A 21,103-nucleotide genomic window follows, 5' to 3' on the forward strand; every position below is an offset into this window, starting at 1 on the left:
TTTGATCTAAAAGTCACATTTAAAATTCAGGGGGTTCTGTTATGTAAGATAGTTGTGTGATTTAATTAATAATACTTTATAAACCAGTGTATCACGTAGATTAGCTCACTGATAATGTCCTTCAGAAGACCAGATCTCATTATCATCAAGAGAGCAGAGAGATGAAATTGCCGCTCAGTGGTAATTTTACTAGTTGTTTTTATAAAAGTAGGTAAAGAAGCGATACAAATACATTACTTCCTTAAGGTGATAGAGAATAAGACTAAATTTTGGAGCTTTTTTTGGGGGCGATATATTAGTAATTAATTCAGTTTTCATAGTTCTTTGTAGTTTATTTCAAACCCATTTGAGTTATAATTTAATTAAATTGTGTTTAGAGACGCAAATAAAATGCAGGTTGTTAGCTTTGTGATGAATTCTGCTGTACAAGAAGGAAGAAACGTGCATGTTTTCCATGGCTTTGCATTTTTGCTGCTGGCTTTATCATTTAAATGAAATTTTTACAACAGGCTTTTTAACAGTACAAAAAGGAAAGCCTTCCCTTTGGCAGTCCTTCCCAAAAGAGAGTTTGTAAGTGAGAACATTTGGTTTCTTCATCAAGATTGCATTACTTTCTGAAACAAACACCAGATTTCTAAAGCATCTAGTCATGTGTCAAAACACTAGGCGTACAGAAAACTGTGAATTAAAAAATCATTGTCTTTAAAAATCATTGCTGCACTCTGATTTTTCATGAGTGCTTTGGTCTTGAACACATTTTCTTTAATAATAGAACATGACTCTCCATACTTTTTGTTTCCTAAACCGAAAGAAGAGTGTTTGAAAATGCAGGTATGGTACATTTTAAAAAAAAAAAAAAAAAAAAAAAAAAGGTGAGGGAAGTCAGAGTCTTGTGACTAGACCATTCTGTTTATTTTTCTTCCAGTTTGTTAGTAAACTGAGCGCTTGTGCTGCAGAAATCAGAAGAGACACCTTCAAACTGCCAGCACTGTCTTTTCAGCTTAAGATCTGAAGTGCTTTAACCACCTAGATCATAATTGTAATAAAATCTCTTCCCTCTGAATACAGTTGACAGCTAGCATGTGCAGAAACAGAAAGCAAGCAGGTAATACTGCAACACACACAGAAGATGTCTGTGATAAGCGATACATTTCCCTTTGCTCAAGCCTTAAAAGCAGATGGTTAGCTTTGCTTATTTTAGACCTCCTAAGTACAATATTTAACATTAAAAGATGAAAGATTAAAAGCCTAGTGCTGGTGTATTTTGTAGCGAAAAAGTGAGAACAGCATTTTGTGGTGAGTTTATGGACATCTGTGCAGTTCAGGGCTTGTTTTTCACATGCTGTGAAAAGTGATTTTGTAAAACTGGCGCTGCCTTATTCAGCAGAATTGCTCTTGGATTTATGTAAGGACATTAAAAACCTCTTTACTGTTTATTTTTTAAAGAAGAGGAGAAGTTTCAGTCCCGTCTCTCTGAGAAGCAAATAGCTAATGTGGAGCTGGCTAGCGGTGGGGCTGCTGTGCTCGTGGCAGCCCTGTCTGGGGGGCATCTGCCTTCACCTGCGTCCGGGTGGTTTGGCCGGGGGGGGGTGGCACTGCGGGAGGAGCAGCAGAGCTGGGTGGGCGCAGCCCTTATTAAAGGTGATGATGTGGAAACGGAAAGTTTCAGAACTCGGAGCTTCCCGCAGGGTAATTAACATCCAGTAAATTAGGCTCTGAATTTTACAGCTCTGCCTACCTCCCGCTCACTGCCTGTGCTCCAGCTTTTTGGCCCGGATTCAGGCACTTAATCAGGATGCATTGTCATCCTGGACATTTCATACAGGCGGTGAGGACCACTGGTCTGATTAACTCTCTGGAGAATCCTCTCCTCTCCTGCCAGTTCGCGGAAAGGAGGATCCTAGGAGTGACGAGGCTGTTAACTGCTTAAGTCACCTGAATCTCGGTCTGAATTGCCTCTAAGTGCCTTTATGTAATGTAGATTTTTATACTCTGAAGGTGGAGCAGGTTTTTAGAGGAAACTGAGTGTAGCTGTGCTCCAGTGCTCTCAACTGCCATCAGATAAAATGTAGGTTTAGCTGGTTTTTAGATGGGTGGGGAAACGAACCTTGTCGTGGAAATCTTTGAGAAATTACAACAGTTAATGAATAATAGACAATTAGAAAGTGATTAAACTATCAAAACCATTAAAAGAAAAAGACAGAAGGAAGCCAGCGCCTCCCTTCCCTGACTCACACGTGGCCCCAGTTGGTATATATTTACCGGTCTGATACCGTTACATGCTAAATGTTCAACAGGACAACTATTCTTATGAATTTATGTCTTTATTTGCTATTTCAGTTTTAAAAATATGGCACCTATAAAATACAAGTCTGGTAGGTAAAACCAGAGATTTGGTAGGCTTCTGCACATAGCTTGATGCTAACTGACAGCGTAAGAGATACAGAAATACTTTGTGCAAACCATAAGCGATTAAGGCATATAGCTGCTCTACAGTTTTAGACTGAATCTTCTCTTTAGTGAATAAACAGGTTTCTTTTAAGTACTGCAATGAAAAGCAAGTATTATTTTATTTTTCAATAATTCATTTTTAAAATGAGAGGGAAATGCAGAGACCAGTTCTTTAATCTGGTTTATGCATGAGTCAACATTGTCAAACAACCTGTCTCTGTACCCTGACTAATTTGCTCAGACTGCTGGAAAACTGCCTAGACTTATCTCCTGGGCAAAAAAAAGTTTTGCAGCATCAAAGAGTCTTAAGATTTATTTTAAATTTGTGAAAGTACTTAGGTCCAGATTAAGTAAGGTATTCCTATCCTGCAAAAGACTGTAGAGCATACTAGCATTTGAATATGTGCTCACAGTTTATGCATATTAACTAATTAGTTGATGCTGTAAGCTCATGAGCATGTAGGAGGGATAACTCGGTTCTGTTAATCTCCTTTTCTAATGTACAATTCACCAAGGAAAGACAGTTTCCCCAGAATACTCTGGGTGTTGAGTCTGCTATCCCATACTTTGGGGAGCAGTCCAGAAGCAGATACAGGAGATGGGGTAGGCAGGCAATGTCTAATGAGGCTGGGTGAGTAAGTGAGTAAAACTAGTGGCAGCTGCTTCGTCTCCAAGGTTCTTGAGCTGAAACCTGGAGAAGAAAATGGATCATGCTTCCACTAAGAGCTGCTATGGAAGAGGAATACTGAGGGTTGTGTTATACTGGGTGGTGCTCCTTCAAGGAATGAGGCAGCAGGAAATAAAACGGTGAGAAATGAAACTCAAGGCAGCTTGCTGTAACTGTCCTTGCGTCTGAAAACACCTTAGGAGAGAGTATTCCCAGAGGGACAGCAATGACCCACTGGTTAATTGAATTAGTGGTATTTAATGTCCAGCTTTCTGGATTCGTAGTCAGGTAAAGGAAGTGAACAGCGGAATGCGTAAGAATGAAATGTTTTGCTAACTTCTTTCAAACTTTATTTTGTATTTAATTATAATGTTCACTTGAAATAAAAAGCTTTGGTTTATGTAAGAATGCAAAACATAACTGTTACTGTTTTTTCTGTTTAAAGGGCAAGGTCCATCTTCATAATCAGAATGACCATTTCCCACCTGATGGAATTGGTAAGTATCTCTGCGGTTACTGAAGAATTCCTCCGAGCTCATGCTGATTTGGCTCCGGTGAGGTTGATAATAATTTCATATAAATTGAGTACCTGGTCTCTTCTCTATTCGAAAGCCATTTACTACTTGTGTGCATTTGGGAAACGGATTATAGGCTGTTAAGTGGACATCAGGTATTTCCAAGGCTGTCCCTTTATAGGTGTTGTGCAGAGCCTTAACACAGCATAGTTGTTGGCTGCTTAAAACCGGCTGTGTTTGAAATTCATAATGTAAAATACTGTACCAGTGTATTTGCACTAGAAGAGTTAGGATGTTGTGTTGCATGCACTGTTTAATGATGTACTTTGAACTTAAATTGTGCTGTCATATATCCAGATGTTACTGATCATACTTTTGCAAGGTAGTATGTAACAGCTTAATAATTTTGTTATTAATTTGAAAAAGCAATAATGTAAAGCTTGTCTTCCCTAACGACAGGAGGATTATTTTAGTTTTTGATGCAGTGTTTAACAGCCAGTCTGACTGTCAACATATTTAATTGGGTTGGGACATTCTTTCATTAATGCAGTTACCAGCTACCTGTTTCTCTGCATCTCAACTCATATTTTCTGCCTCTTCAAATTTTTGAAATGGGAAACAGGATTTGATTAATGATTTCTGTAGGTGTATCACAACTATAGTGTTAGAGAGTTGCACACGTACTTTATAAAGATAGAAGCTATTAGGATGAAAAAAAGAAAGAAGTAGTCTTCATATTCCTTTTGAGTGTGATGATCTTTTTTTTTGGTGTATGTATGTATATATCTTTTTTTTTTCTTTCTTTCTTTCTTTCTTTTCAGTTCAGCCCAATCCTTCTGTTCTAATTGGAAATCCTATCCGAGCATATACTCCTCCCCCTCCTCCTCTGGGACCTCACCCCAATCTGGGGAAATCTCCAAGTCCTGTTCAAAGGATAGATCCACACACTGGGACAAGTATTCTCTATGTACCTGCTGTCTATGGAGGAAATATGGTCATGTCTGTGCCTTTGCCTGTAAGAATTCATTGTTGTTTGTTTTTTTTTTTCTCCTCCCCTCAATTATTGTACATACAAAAATAAATAGCAAAATCAGTTAGTGAATATGTTGCAAGTTTTTTTCAGCATTTTACTTCAAATGTGTCCCCTTTAGGAGTGGCTGTGCAGAGAACCATCAGAAAATGAGGGCTTAAAACTATTGCTCCCACAAATAACTCGAGGCAGCCTAAAAGCAATTTCATGTTCATGTAACTTGGTGTATATTCTCAGCTTTAGGTTTAGGCACACCAGTGGAATCTGTCTCATCTGACTTGAGATACCTGCATCTGAATTAATTGCCTATTTCAGTTCTTAATCATTGGAGAGACACAGGTGATTCAGATGGAGCTTGTTTCTCTTTATTGGCTTTGTGCAGTTTAAATTACCAGCTTTGGATGTCTGCAGTGCAAGGTGTCTGAAGTGAAGTGATAAGAAAAATAAGCATAATGGGATATTTTCCCCTTCCAGAACCTCATAGTGAATCAATTTCTTCTCCAATCCCTTTCCTTAATGGCATTTGAGAACACGATGAAGATCCCTAATCAGGTCTTTTAGGCTACATTAACGTATGGCATTTTGCATTACAAATAAACCTATCCCACCAAAATTCACACAAATTAAAGAAGCAGCCTCTGCTTTATTTTCTAACCTTCACAGTCACATATTCCAGGAGGAAAACGGGGAGAAAAGAACAAGAGCTGCACATGTGATGCTGTGGAGTGACATGTATGTCTTGTACACAGCTCCTGAAGACTCTGGGAAGGACATGGAACCCACGCATGCAGATGTGTTTAATTCCATCATAGTGCTAAATGTTGGCATACAGTTACTTTTTTTTCTTAATAATTATGAGTCCTCTATTGGTTATTGATGCTGTATAGGGGACTTCTGTAGGAACTCTAGTTTCAGTTGTATGTCTTAGACCAGCTGGCTTCTATAAATTGGTTTTCGCTGCTGGGTCAAGATTTTTTCCTTTTCCTAGCTTACTAGAAATCCTCATTTGATGGATAGTTTTAAATGCAGTGAGGAGGCCGGCAGCTGTATCTCTGTCATGTTTGCTCACATAATATTAATATCAAGTCAAGGTAACTTAAAAAGTTCTGTCTTATTGTTCCAAGGTTAATGTATTTTTATGTATTTCCAGTCAAAAGAAATATATTTTTAAAAAAGTATTTTTGAGCTCACCTTCCCTGAGGATGGATTTTTTAAATTACTAAGTGGGGTGACTGAGGTACTAATGAGACATCTAATTTTGAAAAGAAGCTTGTTGGAGATGATTTGAGATTGTACAGATGCAGTAGTAGCCTAAAGCTAAAGTTCAAAGTGCACATTTCAAGGGCAAACACTAAATTAAAAACAGAATTGCATGAAAGTTGTTACTCTTAAACCAGGTAGGGACTGAAGTAAAATGTGTTTATGTTCATGTAAGATAAAATGATCTCTTTGCTTTGTTTAAGGCAGTTTCCATATCCAAGGTAAAAACACGAGGAGGTTGTCTGCTGTCATCAGTAAAGGATGCTTTGTCAGCCTGAGTGTTGATGATTACTTCCCCTGCACTCTCCTCTTATGCAAAATTTTCCTTCTTTTAATAAATTCCCTACAGGGCAAAATGGAACGAATTTGATCCAGAGCTGTCTTCCTTTGCATTCCTTTTAGGAGTAAAATTTAAAACGTTGTAAAAACTCCTGACTCTGACATGCTTTTAGGAGGTGGATTTTACTTCCAATATTTAGGAAGATGATCTGTCACAGCTGTGCCATGTAGCACAGGCACTGGGGAGCAGCCCTGCCATCCTTAACATACCGAGAGACCCTTGATTTTACCAGTAGTCCTGTTACTTCACCGGGCGTCTCATGGGTGCTGAGGTACGAGACACCCGCTCCTGTTACAAGATTACAGCACTGAGTGGTAAAAGGACCATAAAGGACCTCAGGTTAGAGGCTCTTTCCATCCCCCCCTGAGACATAGCCTAATGTCTCTTAATTACCGGGAGAAAGGGTGTTTCATTTTCTTGAACTTCACCCCCTCCTATTAATTTACAGAAGAGATTAATACCAAGTTTATTAAAATGCGGTTTGTCCATCAGTCTCTTCTCTGTGAATTTTGAGACCGTTGAAACAAGAATGGGTTTTGATACAATTTTTTTTTGCCCAGGATAGTTCTCCAAAACTTTTGCTCCTTGCCTCTTGCTGCTAGGTCTGTTCCTACTGCTCTCCCTTTGCAGCACCACCTGCAGTTGTGTGTTAGTGTGTCAGGTCGTCTGATGTATGGAAAATTGCTTATTACTCAGCTAATATCAGTGTGCTTGTTACTTTACTTCCTTTACTGTACCTTAACAGATTGCAATTTTTTTTTTTTTTTTTTTTAATTATGTAGGTACCATGGACGGGGTATCAGGGTAGGTTTGCAGTTGACCCTCGAATCATTACTCATCAAGCAGCTATGGCATATAATATGAACCTGTTACAGGCACATGGGCGTGGGTCTCCTATACCTTATGGCCTGGGACATCATTCCCCAGTTAGCATAGGACAACAGCAGCAGCTTCAGCATCAAGACAAGGAGCAACATGAACAAAGTCGAAATGGTTAGTTGTTGAAATTGCATTGCAAATTAGTTTTGTTTTGAGGGTGTTTGTTCTTTAGGGTGCGGTGGAAAGGAATTTTTTCTTTCTGTCTTTCAAGTGACATTGAGGAATCTACAGAGTGAAGGAAGTAACTTGTGATTTGCCAATACAAAATAACTAAGATTTTGTGAGATTCAAAGTTGGGGAGTGTATGTGTGTTGAGGGTATAATTGGTCTGTCTCTGTTCTGTAGTCCAGTGGTAACTACTGCTGATGTTCTTTGCAATTAAGTTGGAAGAACTACTTGGTGATGAATAATGAGCAAAGTGCAGAGATTAAAGAAAGAGTGATATTTGGGTAAATTATATTAAATGTCTCTGATGCTGCAAATGCTATACTAGTAAGTCTAAATTTTCCTGTGTCGGGGAAAAAAACCCAACCCAACCCAAATAATAATTTCTACATTGAAACTAATTAATGTTTTTAGGGAAAAGTGAAACCCCTGCTGGACCTGAAATCAGTAAAATTCGAACACCTGAGAAGAAACCTCTGGAATCCAAGCAGGTGGGTTTGTCTTTTTTGGGTTTGTGAGTTGGTGTATTTTTAATATTCTCTCTTTTAATGGATTTATTCATTACTGACGTGTTCTAGTTTAGGGGTTTTAATGTTAATTTTAAAAGTTTTTCATTCTGTTTTTCTAGGTTGACTTAGAAGTGAATTCTCAGAACAGAAGCCCAGAGTCACGTTCCGGTGTTGGTTATCCTAACGCTAAATTTCATCGCAAAGATAATCTTAACCCCAGGCAGCTGAACCTGCATCTCACCCCACCCCACTCCCAGTACGCAGTTCCCAATCGCCACTTCCAGCACCTGTCACAGATACCAAGGCAGCCATATCCTCTGCAACAGCAGCAAAACCTTTTAACTCAGCAACAAAATCATTTGCCTGAACAACAAAACCAAATGCCACCCCAGCAAAGCCAGGTAGTGCAGCAGCATAATCATTTGAATCAGCAGCCTCCACAACCTTCGCAGCTTTCCCCTGCTTACCAGGCAGGCCCCAGCCAATCTTTTTTTAATAATCCAATTCCCCACCGACCGCATTCTCCTGCTATAGATGCTGTGATTTCAGAACAACACCCCCCACCTATGTTACAAGAAGTCAGTAATCCTTTGAGGCCCATTGCACAGCACAACCCTGTTCTGCCAACCCACTTGAACAACTTCGTGGAAGAGAATCCATCAGGAATGCCCTTAGGGGACACTTTAGGTAGGTGACTTTTCTTTATTTAAATTCAGAGTGTGCAATTATAACTACATTGAAGTGAAAATGAAGGAGGTATTTACCTTTTCAGGCATATTGCTCTGAATTGGGACGTTGGGTTAGTTTCCATAAGTAATGTCATTGAGCATAATTTGCTGCTTGAGGCATGTTTGACTACTCAGCACTTTATTAGAAGATTCATGTTTATATGATTTTTTTCCATATGATTTAAATAACCAGGTTTTACACTGCAATGCAGTTAGTATATGGTAGGCCCTGGAATATGTTGTATAAAAAGTTTTCTTTTATCTCTGACATAAAGATCTTTAAAAAGGGGCATTAGATAAATTTTTTTTTTAAAACTATTTTTATAGATCGTATGCATGGAAATGTAGCTTTGGAAACAATAAGGCAGCAACAACAAGCCAGGTTACAGCAATGGAATGAACATAATGCCTATCTCAGTCAAGGCACTATTCCATATCAACACCATCACCATCCTCATCTACCACATCTTCCTCAGCAACCAATTGGATTGCATCAACAGCAGCAAGTTAGGGCAAACTGGAAACTTGCCAGTAATACAGAAGATGAAACAGAGGCAACATATTCAAGGTATTTGTTTACTGAGTCATCAGAGCTTGTGTAAAATTGAGCAGTGGGCACCTATCTGTAACACTGTGATCAAGTGCAAGACACTTAAAGGTATTGCTTTTTGCTGCCGTTATGATGAAGGTTAAAATAGTTGGCAGGCTGACTTACAACTATGCTTTTATTATGTGTTATGCTTTATTCTGTTAGTATATTGGGTAGTAAAGCTGTAGTGGAAAAAATACTTTTATGGAGCTTTTCAGTGCTGTATTTATGGAATAAGGAATGGATAGAGTGTAACAACCTTGTGTTTATGAAGGAGGTGTCTGAGTATAGTTAAGGCCTATTTAAGTTGTAAATTCTTCGAATTGAATTAGCAGTCTCAGATTTATGTGCTTGAAAAGAAACAAACCAACCCCTCCCCAAGCACTGCCTCCCAATAAAACCTGAACCTTTTCAAAAAGCCTTTGCTTTTAAAAGCAGATGAAAAAAAAAAAATATGTTTGAGATGGAGCGTTAGGGGGCAAGAAAGGAAGCTGTTGAACATAAACAGAAAAATGGTTCCAGTGGTCATCAGCTTTAATCACGTATATTGAGAAGGCTGGGTTTTTAAATTGCCTCTGTTTACTGTCATCTCCCACTATGCTTTATTTTCATCTGGTTTGTTATAGCCATGGTAAAGCATCTAAATGCTCTCTTGTCTGACTCTGTGAAGTGCTGAATTGAATATTCTTGACCTTTTGGAGAAGTTTGGAAGTATATGGTGCGAATGAGGGGAATCCCTGATGGTTCTGGCTTTTGCCTTTTAAGGGGTTAAAATTTTCTTTAACTGTGAAGTTTTTTACTTTGTATAATAAAGCAGGAAATGCTTCCCTTAGTTGTCTCTTAAGAGATAACAAAAAATTGATTCTTCTGACTGAAAAGGAAATCTCAAGAGTTACTAAAACTTTGAGATGATTCAGGTAGGTATTTCATCCAGTTAATCCTCTTGTGCCTAATTTCTGATGGCTCAGTCACATCCTTTGAAGTTAGGGTCAGTAAGCGCAAAGATGAGGATACTTAAAACCAGTGTTTTGTGCTTTGAGTTTTCTCCACCTGAAAAAAAGAGTGGGATTTCAGCAAAACATTTTTTTCTTTCTCTTGATACATTTATTCTGTCAATACAGATTCCAGGATTTGCTCAGAGAACTGTCACACCGTGATCAAAGTGAAAGTCGGGACTTAGCTGAAATGCCACCCCCTCAGTCAAGACTGTTGCAATACAGACAAGTGCAGCCCAGAAGCCCACCAGCTCTCCCTTCTCCTTCCTGCAACTCCAACCACAGCGGTCACTTCCCTAACTTCACTGAAAACAACAGAGACATTGAAATACCCAGTAACCCAGCATTTCAGCAGCATTTACCCCAAATATACAATCCCCCTTTCTCAATGCCATCTGAACATATAACCCCGTCCCCCTTGAAATACCTGCAACCTGATGGATCGTGGACTTATGCTAACCTACAGCAGAATCACCTTATGGGGCAGGGCTTTCATTATGGTATACCTCCATTGCCCCACAGGTCGCAACAAAACCCTTTTATACAAATACAGAATCATCAGCATGCAGTTGGTCAGGAGCCATTTCATCCACTCGCATCTCGAGCAGTATCTGCTTCTTCGCTCCACAGCTTAGAAGAGGTAGGCATTTTTGTCTGCGCGTGCAATCGTCGTGTCATTTTAATATCAAATTATACTTTGAAGTGGTCATGAATGCAAAATGCCTCACGTATTAAAAGCTCGCACTGGGAATTTCGGCGAGGTAAAAATTTTCTGTCTTCTCTGTTCACCATGTGCATACTTGTGGTTCCCATCACCACAGGTATAACGCTGTCTCTACCGAGCAGGAGGTCTCGGATTTTTGAATGTTACTTGGAGTTTTCTCGCAGTCACTGCTCTGTTATCTGCCTGTCATTTATCTGGAGCGCGAATTAATGACACCCCAGGTGAAACCTCATGAAATGACTCTTTGGAACGTCAGTTTGAATAAGCCAGCCATTTGGCTCAGTGTTAACCTGTGAATGTGGTTGACTGACTTTTCATAAGAACTTGAGACCAGAGCAGTACAACTGGTTCAAGAAACCTGATGTAATAAATCCCACCTGGCCTGAGCTAATTCTGTGTAAAGCCATCCTGTGTACTCTGGGGGCTCAGTGTTAGAAATCAGTGCAGAAATACCCAGCTGTGCTGCGTGAATCTGGGTCCAGCACAAATCCTGCCACACCAGAGCTGGCTCTGTCCCCCTGGATCTTTTTTTGTTCTGGACTCTGAGGGGGTGTGTTGTATGCGCTTGCATGATCTGCATCCCATAACTCGGACAGGTCACATTCTGAACAGGCCTTTTTAATCCCTGTTGTAATCTGGAGTGCTAAGGAGTGTATGATACGTAGCCATGAAGTATGCTGGGGCCAGGATGTATTCCTGGAATGCCAGAATTAATATTCCCAGATAATCTTGCACTGACTGCGTGTAATCCAGTATTTGTACATCAAGTTAGGCAGCTTGTTCTGTGATGCGTTTCTGTCAAGGATTTCAGAGAAGCTGTGTGGGGTATCCCTGCTCATCATTATCCAATGTGATAACGTATTTAATTGTTAACTTCTGAAAATAGAAAATACTTACTTGGTGTGCCTGAGCAAAATAACTAAAATTGAATTCCAGTGCATTTTACAAATTTCTGTCTTATACAGATCCAGAGAGGTTAATGGAGTCCTCAGGCCCAGATAGAGGTGTAATAATGTTTGGTTTTATAGACATTTAGAAATTCTATGTCTTGGTCCATTAAGCCGTGCCACCTTGTATAAAATCTAATACTTTGTGACAACAGTTAATGCCATCAGTACAGCGGGACATAGGAACAATGACTTTTCAGCACTAATAAACTAATAAATATTCCTATAGAGTTTGTGACAGCTCCCGCTATCTGAAGACAAATAGTCGAGCCTTTATGTAATTAGCGCAAATTTGTTTTAGTTCTCATTCCTTCATCCTTTTGAAATATGTGACAGAAATGCCAAATGCAGTAAAAGTATTACAAGACAGAAACTTGCTTGTAAAGTTTCCAAGATTGCTAGTTAGCTGGTAGGTGGGACTGAATGCACAAAGAAATTAGAGTTTTATGTGTATTTTTAACAGATCTTTCATATAAGGCGGGTGTCAGGGGAGGTGTCACGACTTCCAGTGTCCTGCCTAAACAGTTTTCTTGATCACAATTTATAAAACCGCTCATGGAATTGATACTTAAAAGCTTTTGCCTGATACTAAAAAAGCTTTTGTTTAGTCAAACCAGATTTAAACTGCGTATCAAAGGGAATACTGAAGTTATTCTGGCTGGTCCTGTTCTCGCAAGTATCCAGAACTTTGGTAACTTCCTGATTGCTTACCAAAATTGCCTGTTAAACCCGCTGAAAAGTGTACTTTTTGGGTGTGATTCAGGCCATAACATCTGAGGGGGTTTTTGGGTGTGGTTTTTTTTTTAATTTTTATTTATTATTGAAGAATATTAGAGGGTTGAGTGGCGGGATGTCCGAGTGCTGCCCCTCGATACAGTAGTGTGGTGGCTCTAATGAGATACTACAGTTTTCTTTCATGCACTGTTTTTCTCCCCATCTTTTTTGTGGATGATATAATAACAATGTTGGGGCACTGCAGGCGAGTTATTTGATGTTTATTTAGCTAATTTTTTAAGACCTTTCACTCAAATACTTACTTTTTCCCTTTACCAAGTATAGATATACTTCTATGACTTTTCTGTTATTTTTGCTCTTGTTAGTACAGTGCAGAAGGGAGAAAATATTGTATTTATTTTTAAAAATAATCTGTAGTACAACAGACTTGCTTTGAATCTTGAGGAAGTTTGAGAGAGTCCTTAAACCTGAACTTGAAGCTAATGGTTAAATGATGGAGCACCTGCCAGTTTCATCTACATAAACCCTGTAGATCATGGAAGCGAGTAATTTCTGTGGGTTTGGGTAGAATTCTCTGCGTTATTTCCTGTGGGCACACACTTCTGCATAGCATTTGCTTTGTATGTATATACACAAAATCCAGTATACACATCTATCGTGCTTCCCCAAATCCTGGTATACGAGTTACTCATTTGTCCTTTGGAAATGAAAAGTCTTTTTGGTTTTTTTTTTTCTTTTTTTTTCCTCTCTACATTGCAATTGAACATTTTCTCTTGCTCTTGTATGTTTCTGTGCTTCCTTTGCTTCTTTGTGAATTATGGGTGTCTTCCTTCTCACTGTGTGGTACATCTCCCAGGTAGGAGTGTGAGATGTACAGGTTGATAAGAATTTAGGAATCTGTTGATGCTCCTTGCACTTCCTTTTAAAGTTCTGTTTCTGTTTTGTGTGATTAAAATGCATTGCCAGTGCCCGCAATATACAACATATAATTTTACATGAGTTAGGCTTTTTTTCTAAATGCAAACGACTTTTTTTCTTTTTTCATAAGCCATTGCATGGAAAAAAATGGATGGAAAATTGGTAATTGATACATGCAGTTGAATCAAAGGAGCAAAAAAACTTTTTTGTTATGTTTTTTTCTGTTCATAGTATGAACCAAGAGGACCAGGCAGGCCGTTGTACCAAAGAAGAATTTCCTCTAGTTCAGTCCAGGCTTGTTCTGAAGAATTAAGCACTCCTCAAGACAGTCTTGGTCAGTGTAAAGAGCTTCAGGACCACAGCAACCAGTCATCTTTCAACTATTCATCACCTGAGTTGTGGGTAAACTCCTCCTCATCTGCCCCATACCCAAACATTCCATGCAACGGAGCCAACAGAGCAGTTCCACCCCGGGAGTTGTTAGGTAGGTGCAGACCTGCTCCTTGCTTCTCTCTGTCTCTGCTCCATTAAGTAGACCGTTCAGTGGAGTGAGCAAGTCTAAATGAAAGGGTCTGTTGTTTGTTTGGGGTTTGTTTTTGTTTTTTTTCTTTTCACAAAACCTTTCCTACATCTCTTCAAATCCCCAAACTAATTTGAACAAAGATTTTTGAAGTCTCCATTGTTTCAGTAGTTAAAGGTTTGCTGAGAGTAATCCTGGTTTCATTTGTTATCTTGTTAACATTCTGGTGCGCTGCTGATGTCTAAAGAATACTGCTGAGTATTCTTCATCTACAGAAAGCAACGCTGCTTCTCAGTCTTCTCACAGGAGTTAGTAACCCCACATATTCTCTGCCAGTGGTTTCGAGTGCAACTGAGCTTTTCGAAGAGGAGCTGGGGTAACTGGTGGGATTTATTTGCAAGGTAGATTGTTTATTTCCAGAGTCAGTGGTATTTCTTGTTGGTAGTACAGTCTGGGGGAGAAACAACATGAACTGAATTAGTAATCTCATTGTCTTCCCTAGTAAATGCTGGTATTCCATCAAAGTAATGATGAAGTTTAAACTCTCAGTGTGGAAGAATCACGCTGGAACCAGGCTTCCCTGGTGGTAGTAGCAGTGTTGATTGATTTAGCAGAGAGAAATGAAATTCAGTGATTTTAAAAAAGCTGCAAGTAGAGCATTTTTCTGTTCTCCATATTTTTAATATTTGCGAGAAACAAAATTACCAGGATAGTACAGTTTCTTCTCCGTGATGTTGCTGCAAGGATTTCCAGTGATAATTTTAAAAAAAATTAATAAAAATATGAAAATCTTTCCATTGTGAATATTAAAAACATTCAATAATGTTTTTAGTAAAAATTAATAATAATTTTAAAATATTTATTAGCTGGTTTTATTGCCCTTAAAAGATCTAATTGCTTTTGGCCAAATTATCTTGTAATTTCCTGGTATAGTAATTGTGAAGTAGAAACATGCAGTGTGGAATGAATGAAAAAAAGCTGTTTACATCAGTGACAGCACTCAAGAGTTAAGTCCCTAATGTACATTTTCATTTCCAAAGTGTGAAAATGTTATTTTACAAAACCGTGTTTATGGCAGCGTCTTTTGTGCTAAGTTAAAAGCTTCAAGTTCAGGGCACCTCCTTCAGTCTATTTATATTTTTACTGAAAATCAAGGAGCTGAATGCATGATTATTATGTGTCATCGAGAGTAGCATCTGTCTCTGAAGTTGCTCTGTAGGCTCTGTGGTTATCTAACAGGAGCTCAGGAACCCTGGCAAGGTTACACTGGGATCAGCTGATACCACGTTTTCTTGCTTTTATGTAAAGGTTGGGAACACGTTTGTGAGTAAAATCCTCAGAGGAAATATGTGTATGGAAAAGTACCATATCTATACATTTGCTGTCAAATAATAAATCCTAAATGAAAGGGGCAAGTTTTGACTAGCATTTGCATTTGCTATGAAAATGTTTTTTTACTGTAGTTAAGCCTGGTTTCTGTTTTGTAAATAAACATCTGTGCAACACTGCCCTGTACCTAATAGTTCATGCAAACAAATCTCCATTTTTGTGGCTGCTGTGCTTTTCTGCATTTACAGCTCACTGGCTGTGATGATCATATTTAAAGCCCAAATGGTGTTTTATAGTTCTAAGGGTTAATGACCAGTAACTTCGGTGTTTCTGGTTACTATTGATTTCTATGCATGAAATAAAAACCCAGGAGAATGAGATGCTATGAACCAGTCCTGTACCTGTATTCGTTGCCTGAGAGTGAGCAATCCTGACACCAGACCGTTCAAGGGCTTATACATTCTATACATCAGAAATGGCTGTGGCACAAGTATTCAGTTACAACAGCGTGGATTTATGGAGTGCAGGGAGAGCTGCTTTGAACTGCTCAGTGTTGTTATATGCAAGCACTTCCCTAAATTGCTAGCCGAGAGCTTGATTTGCATTGCTTTTTCTCTGGGTAGAAAGAAAATTATCTTAAGTTCTTAGTCAAGATGTTTATTTTGTATTTTTTCTTCTGTTAGACACCTCTACCACACATAGCTTTTACCTCTGGCTCTGCTTGTCATTACTTGTCTACTCTTGAGTGCTGTTGTTATTTTGGGGAGATTTTTCTGCTTGTGTTCTGTTTTGGGTTTTTTTGATCGTAGCAACCCTAGCAGAACTGTTTTGCTTATGGTCTTCCCATGTGCATTCTTCTATGGGTTGGATTTTTTTTTTTTTGAGTATTTTATCAAAAACAAAAGCCTGTATGTGATCCTTCCAGTGAGAAACTCTAACTATATACTTCGATTTTCTACTCTTGTACTCATTTTGTACTCATTAACAGACTGAAATAATTGCAGAATGTATCTGTTGCCCAGCTCCTAGGCTATTTTGGATAGAATATGTACCTGCATTTCAGTGTAGAGTTTCTCCAGCTATGTAAGACTGCAGAATCCTTCAGACAAAAGTGAAATACCTCATTAGGATTCAGGAAATTCACTTGAAAGCAGTTTTATACCTATGGTTTAAAGCATCATTTTTTCTGATAGTTACAGGAGTTGTTAAATGTGGAGCAAGAACATATCAATTAGCAGGAATGCATTCAGACTAAAATACCAGTAATTAGTTGGTTGGCATTCAGGAGTCTGAATTGCTGTTTGAGAATGAATTATATATGGTGTTGTAAATTTTAATTTTAGCCTATTAAGCTATAAAGCAAGAAGAATGAAATACTCTTTGTGCTGTCTCAGTGGATGAAGTGTTTAAATTAGAGTATATCCCGTTCTGAAGCAGCTTACCTTCAGTGCCTCTGCTAAATCCGCCTGTGCAGAATTGCAGGTTCAGTGTTAGGAACTGTGTAGGTACACGCAGACGGAGAATGTGTCGGTAATGTCAGTCTGCTCGGCGTTGCTGACGAGGCAAGACCAGATCCAGTAGCTGGAAATGAAGCTCGATAACTTCATAATAAGACGTTTCCTAGGACCCAGAGTGACAAACACAGAAGATGGGTGGTGGTGGGAAGGTTACCAGCAGAGGTAGTCTCTGTCCCCTGCAGAACTTGCTCGGGGGTTACTACAGGCAGATTTCTGCGGTCAGCGCCGTTCATGTAGACAAACTCTGGTTACTCCTTTCGCAGCTCCACCGAAGACGGTCAAGCCCCCAGAGGAACACCTGAAGGCCGAGAACATACAGCTATCCAACTCCTTCAACTACAGCGTGCTCCAGCATCTCGGCCAGTTCCCCCCTCTCATGCCCAACAAGCAGATCGTCGAGTCGAACAGCAGCAGCCAGCAGAACGCCGGTGGGAGCAAGCCCGTCATGTCCTACGCAAGTGCTCTGCGGGCTCCGCCAAAGCCCAAACCTCCTCCTGAGCAGACAAAAAAGAATAGCGACCCTTTGTCCTTGTTTCAGGAACTTAGCCTAGGTAGTTCATCAGGTAGCAATGGCTTTTACTCCTATTTTAAATAATCAAGATTATTTTTTTTAGAGAGAATTTAATTTTTATTTGTGTTGGTAGAACTAAGATAGTTGGGGCTTCACCTGTAGTTGCAAATATTCCCTTTGTTTATATTAGTAAATATATCCTCACTTAATTGCTTTGCTGCTAGACTTGCAACTAATTTTTTAATTATATTCCATTATTTTGCATTTTTTGATGTGGGTCAGTTTTTTGGAAGCTTTTCTGTAGGAAATCACACGTTATTTTTTAATTTGTGTAATGTTAATGATATGTTGCATTAAACTAGCAGCTGAGAGGTTACCTGTGCAACTTTAAAAAAGAAAAAAAAAAAGGAAAAAAGAAAAAAAGAAAAAAAGTTTGTCTAAATTGTATTTAAGAAGATTGTAAGTAGCATTTACATTTATTCAATAACATTAGCATACTATGCTGGGTTTCTGTACCAGAAATGGCCAGTTAATGTAAAAATGTATGTTATTTCTGCTTAAATTCATTTAATTTTTTTTTTTTTTTTAATAAAGGTGCAGCATCTTCTAAATACTTTCAGTTTTATCAGCTTTTTTGTGAAGGGATGCTGCATTCTCAGACTTTTATAGTTTTAGATTCTGTATGATGTGGTATTGTATTTTCCATCCACTGTAGGGTAAAGTAAAGGCATTCTTTGCAGACACCTATGCCATTGTTTGGAAACATTCAGATAAAAAGTATTGGTATACTTTAGAAAAACAATAAAAAACAAAAAACAAAAAAAACCCAACAAAAAAACAAAAAACTCTACATTTTATTTTTGGACAAGCTAGTAATATAAGCTTGTTTGAAAAGTTAATTTGATAGGTTTTTTAAATGAATCATGAAGCTGAAAATAAATTTTTAGGTATGTTGGTGCTTAGTAGATTTAATAACTATTTTAAAAAAAATGCGTGAATTTAGTAAAATACTTTTTTGTTTGTTTGTTTAATTTTTTTTCCACTATGCATGTGTAAATGTTTGTAATCTGGCTTTTTCCTCCCCCTTTCTCCAGTGGTATAAAGAATTGTGCCGCTTTAATTTTTTTTTTTTTTTCCGGTAAAACTTTTGGTACATTATTTGATGTTTACATTAAAATGTGACATTATACAAGGAAATTCAGATATTTTGCTAACTGTTTTGTTTGAGGAACATCATTAAAGAAGAGATTTAATGTTTGTCAAAGCTGTATCCAAATTAATCTAAATCTTTTGTGGGGATAGGAATGGTTACCAGGTTATTTATCTGTATGAGTTCTGCTAAGTACTTCACAAACCTGGCCCTTTAGGAATACAAACTGAAAAAAAAAAAAATTAGTTACGGGATATTTAAAAATTAAAGAAACAAGTGTGTATGAAAACTCAGAAGATAAATTTTGTCCATAAAGATTTGTGGTCTTGCACACTGTTCATACTTTTGCAGCTGGGGAGATGGAGAGGGGTGTTTGTAGAGCTTCTCCAGATAAGCAGTCCTCCTTTTACACTTGAAATAACTTTAAATCTGGGAAATATTTTACAGGGACTGAGCTGGGTGTAGTTGCAGTATTCCTCCACTTATTGCATAAAAGAATTAAAATTTTAGAGGGGTGTGGGGGTGATTCCAGATTTGTACAGCTGTCCATGGGACACCTGACTAACGAGCAGTGGCTGCTGCTGTATTCAATCAGATTTTTGCTCTGGTTACAATCAGGGTTTTTTTTGCGTTTGACTTCATGTTTTAAGGGAAGAGTCTTTATATAATGGGGTTGATTTAAACTCAGTACACTGCAGAGGTTTGCATATAAATTTTTTATTATAAATCTTTGCTGGTTTATGATTCAGAAACTTATCTGAAAAACTTCTTCCTTCTTTTTGCTGTAAAGAAAAGCGTGCATAACTCGTTAATTTATTTCCTAATGGCTATACCAAACGAAAGATGCTGGGGGAGGGGAAAGCCCCTGCCAAGTTATGCTTAGCACTTCAGCATATGGCATCAAATCAAGAGGACCCAAAAATGAGTAGAGGACAAATTCTGCAACCTTGAATCAAGCAAAACTACTGTTAAATGGGTTTTTGCCCAGCTGATGGCTGCAGAAATAGGTCCACGGGAAATTCGTTTGCAAGGGCTGGACGTGTGCTCAGTGTAAGTTAGCCTCAAGTCTTTTTTCTTCAGCGGAACCGTGCCAGTTCTCCTCGGCGGAGCACCTGGCACTGCTCTGGGAGAAGAGTCGGTGTGCCTGAACGCTGTGGTCTGTGAAGAGTTCTTGATGAGATGTGCGAGACTATGACCGAGGAGAGGTAGGGTTCAAATGCACTTCACTTCGCCGAGTCGGCATTGTAATTTCAGGGGTTTCAAAAATCATTCATTTATATGGAGCAGTCTTTTGATTCTGTTCACCATATTTGAATATTAAACTAATAAACATCACTTGTTAATTTACTGCTATCTGTCGATCAGTTAAGGGGGAGATGGTTGCATCTCGCCACGTTTTATTCTGTTTTACCCTGGCATTTTATCTGCACTGAAAGTAGTATGGGTGAAGGAGCATTTTCTCTCTGAATTACAATTTCAGTTCTATAACTTTATGAAAATCCCTGCTGGTTTGGGTTCTGAATTTTCATAAGTGCCCTCACCTAGGAGTTTGAGGATGGTATGGTAGAGATCTTCTGGCTCTTGGCTTTGGAAATGTTTAGCGTGCTTCAGTTGCATTTCTTAGAGCTAGTTTTTTTCCAAAAGACTATGTATTTTGGAATGTCTTGCCTGGCCTTTATATGTCATGTATGTAACCCTGAGTGGGATCTTTTTGGAGCAAATCATCCAATGTTTATTGAAGACATAGCTGTTTTACAAAAAAACCCCTAAAACTGCATTGTAAACTCTTCTACAGCTTTAATAGAACTCTTACTAAAGTCAAATCAAGCCTTACAGATGGCTGCAGTGGTCACTGGCTCAGGCTGCACCGAAAATACAGACCTGTTGCAGTTAACAGCGAAAATTCAAAATTACAAGTTCGGTTTGTGTAAATTGTCTCAACGTGGAGGAAGTGGGTGGTGGCTGGGGCATACCGACTCGGTATGTGGCTCCTTGACTTTTTTATGCTTAGAAGTACAGTTAATGCCAAATGCCATGCTCCTTGTCCAGGAATAAACCCCCGTCGTTGTCTTTGGAAAACTTAAAATGGCAAGGTCATCCAGATCTAAATTTAGAAAGCTTGTATTTAATATCAAGAATAAGTTCTGGGTTTATTTTCTCAAATTCCAGTTTTTCACGAGAAAAAATCCAGGTGTCTCACAGGAGGTTGTCACTGCGGTGAGAAGAACTAATAAGGAGTTGAGAGAAAGATTCTTAGAAAATTATTTAGACTTGAAAAAAATTAAACTTTTTTTTTTGCAATTCAAATAGAGCATCTGCCCTTTAAAAAGCTACTGAGTGAATGCGACTGGTAGATTTTGCTGTGTGTATTTGAAGACTGAAGTTTTTGGAAACTGCAAGCTTTAAACTTGGCCTTGCTAAGTCAGAGAAAGAAACGGGGGGGATGCGTGGGGGGCGATGCTCTCCCCTGAGCACAGGGGTAACTTGGAGAGGGATTTTGAAATAATGCTCACACCTTTTGATGGTACAGTATGTGTCCTGGGTAGACTTTGTTCTGATGTGGGGTATGAATGTGCGTGTCCATAGCGTGCCCGGTTTGCTCCTGCCTTTCCAGCTGGAAAGAT

At 38.7% G+C, this 21,103-nt stretch overlaps 1 protein-coding gene across 4 annotated transcripts in view; it reads left to right on the top strand.

Moving 5' to 3' along the window:
* The window catches only part of HELZ (helicase with zinc finger), a 98,275-nt gene extending 78,449 nt beyond the window's left edge, over nt 1-19,826 (top strand). For all 4 annotated transcript variants that reach the window (XM_080389068.1, XM_080389069.1, XM_080389070.1 and 1 more), the window contains 9 exons: nt 3,564-3,615; nt 4,455-4,648; nt 7,046-7,256; nt 7,722-7,798; nt 7,936-8,503; nt 8,872-9,112; nt 10,255-10,768; nt 13,684-13,936; nt 17,082-19,826. In XM_080389068.1, the coding sequence (XP_080245194.1) occupies nt 3,564-3,615; nt 4,455-4,648; nt 7,046-7,256; nt 7,722-7,798; nt 7,936-8,503; nt 8,872-9,112; nt 10,255-10,768; nt 13,684-13,936; nt 17,082-17,413 (2,442 nt within the window). In that variant the 3' untranslated portion in view covers nt 17,414-19,826. The remainder of the gene's footprint in view (nt 1-3,563; nt 3,616-4,454; nt 4,649-7,045; nt 7,257-7,721; nt 7,799-7,935; nt 8,504-8,871; nt 9,113-10,254; nt 10,769-13,683; nt 13,937-17,081) is intronic.
* The last annotated feature ends 1,277 nt before the right edge of the window (nt 19,827-21,103 follow it).

The sequence above is a fragment of the Falco punctatus genome, assembly GCF_963210335.1.
Source record: "Falco punctatus genome assembly, chromosome: 1".
Classification (NCBI taxonomy): Eukaryota; Metazoa; Chordata; class Aves; order Falconiformes; family Falconidae; genus Falco; species Falco punctatus.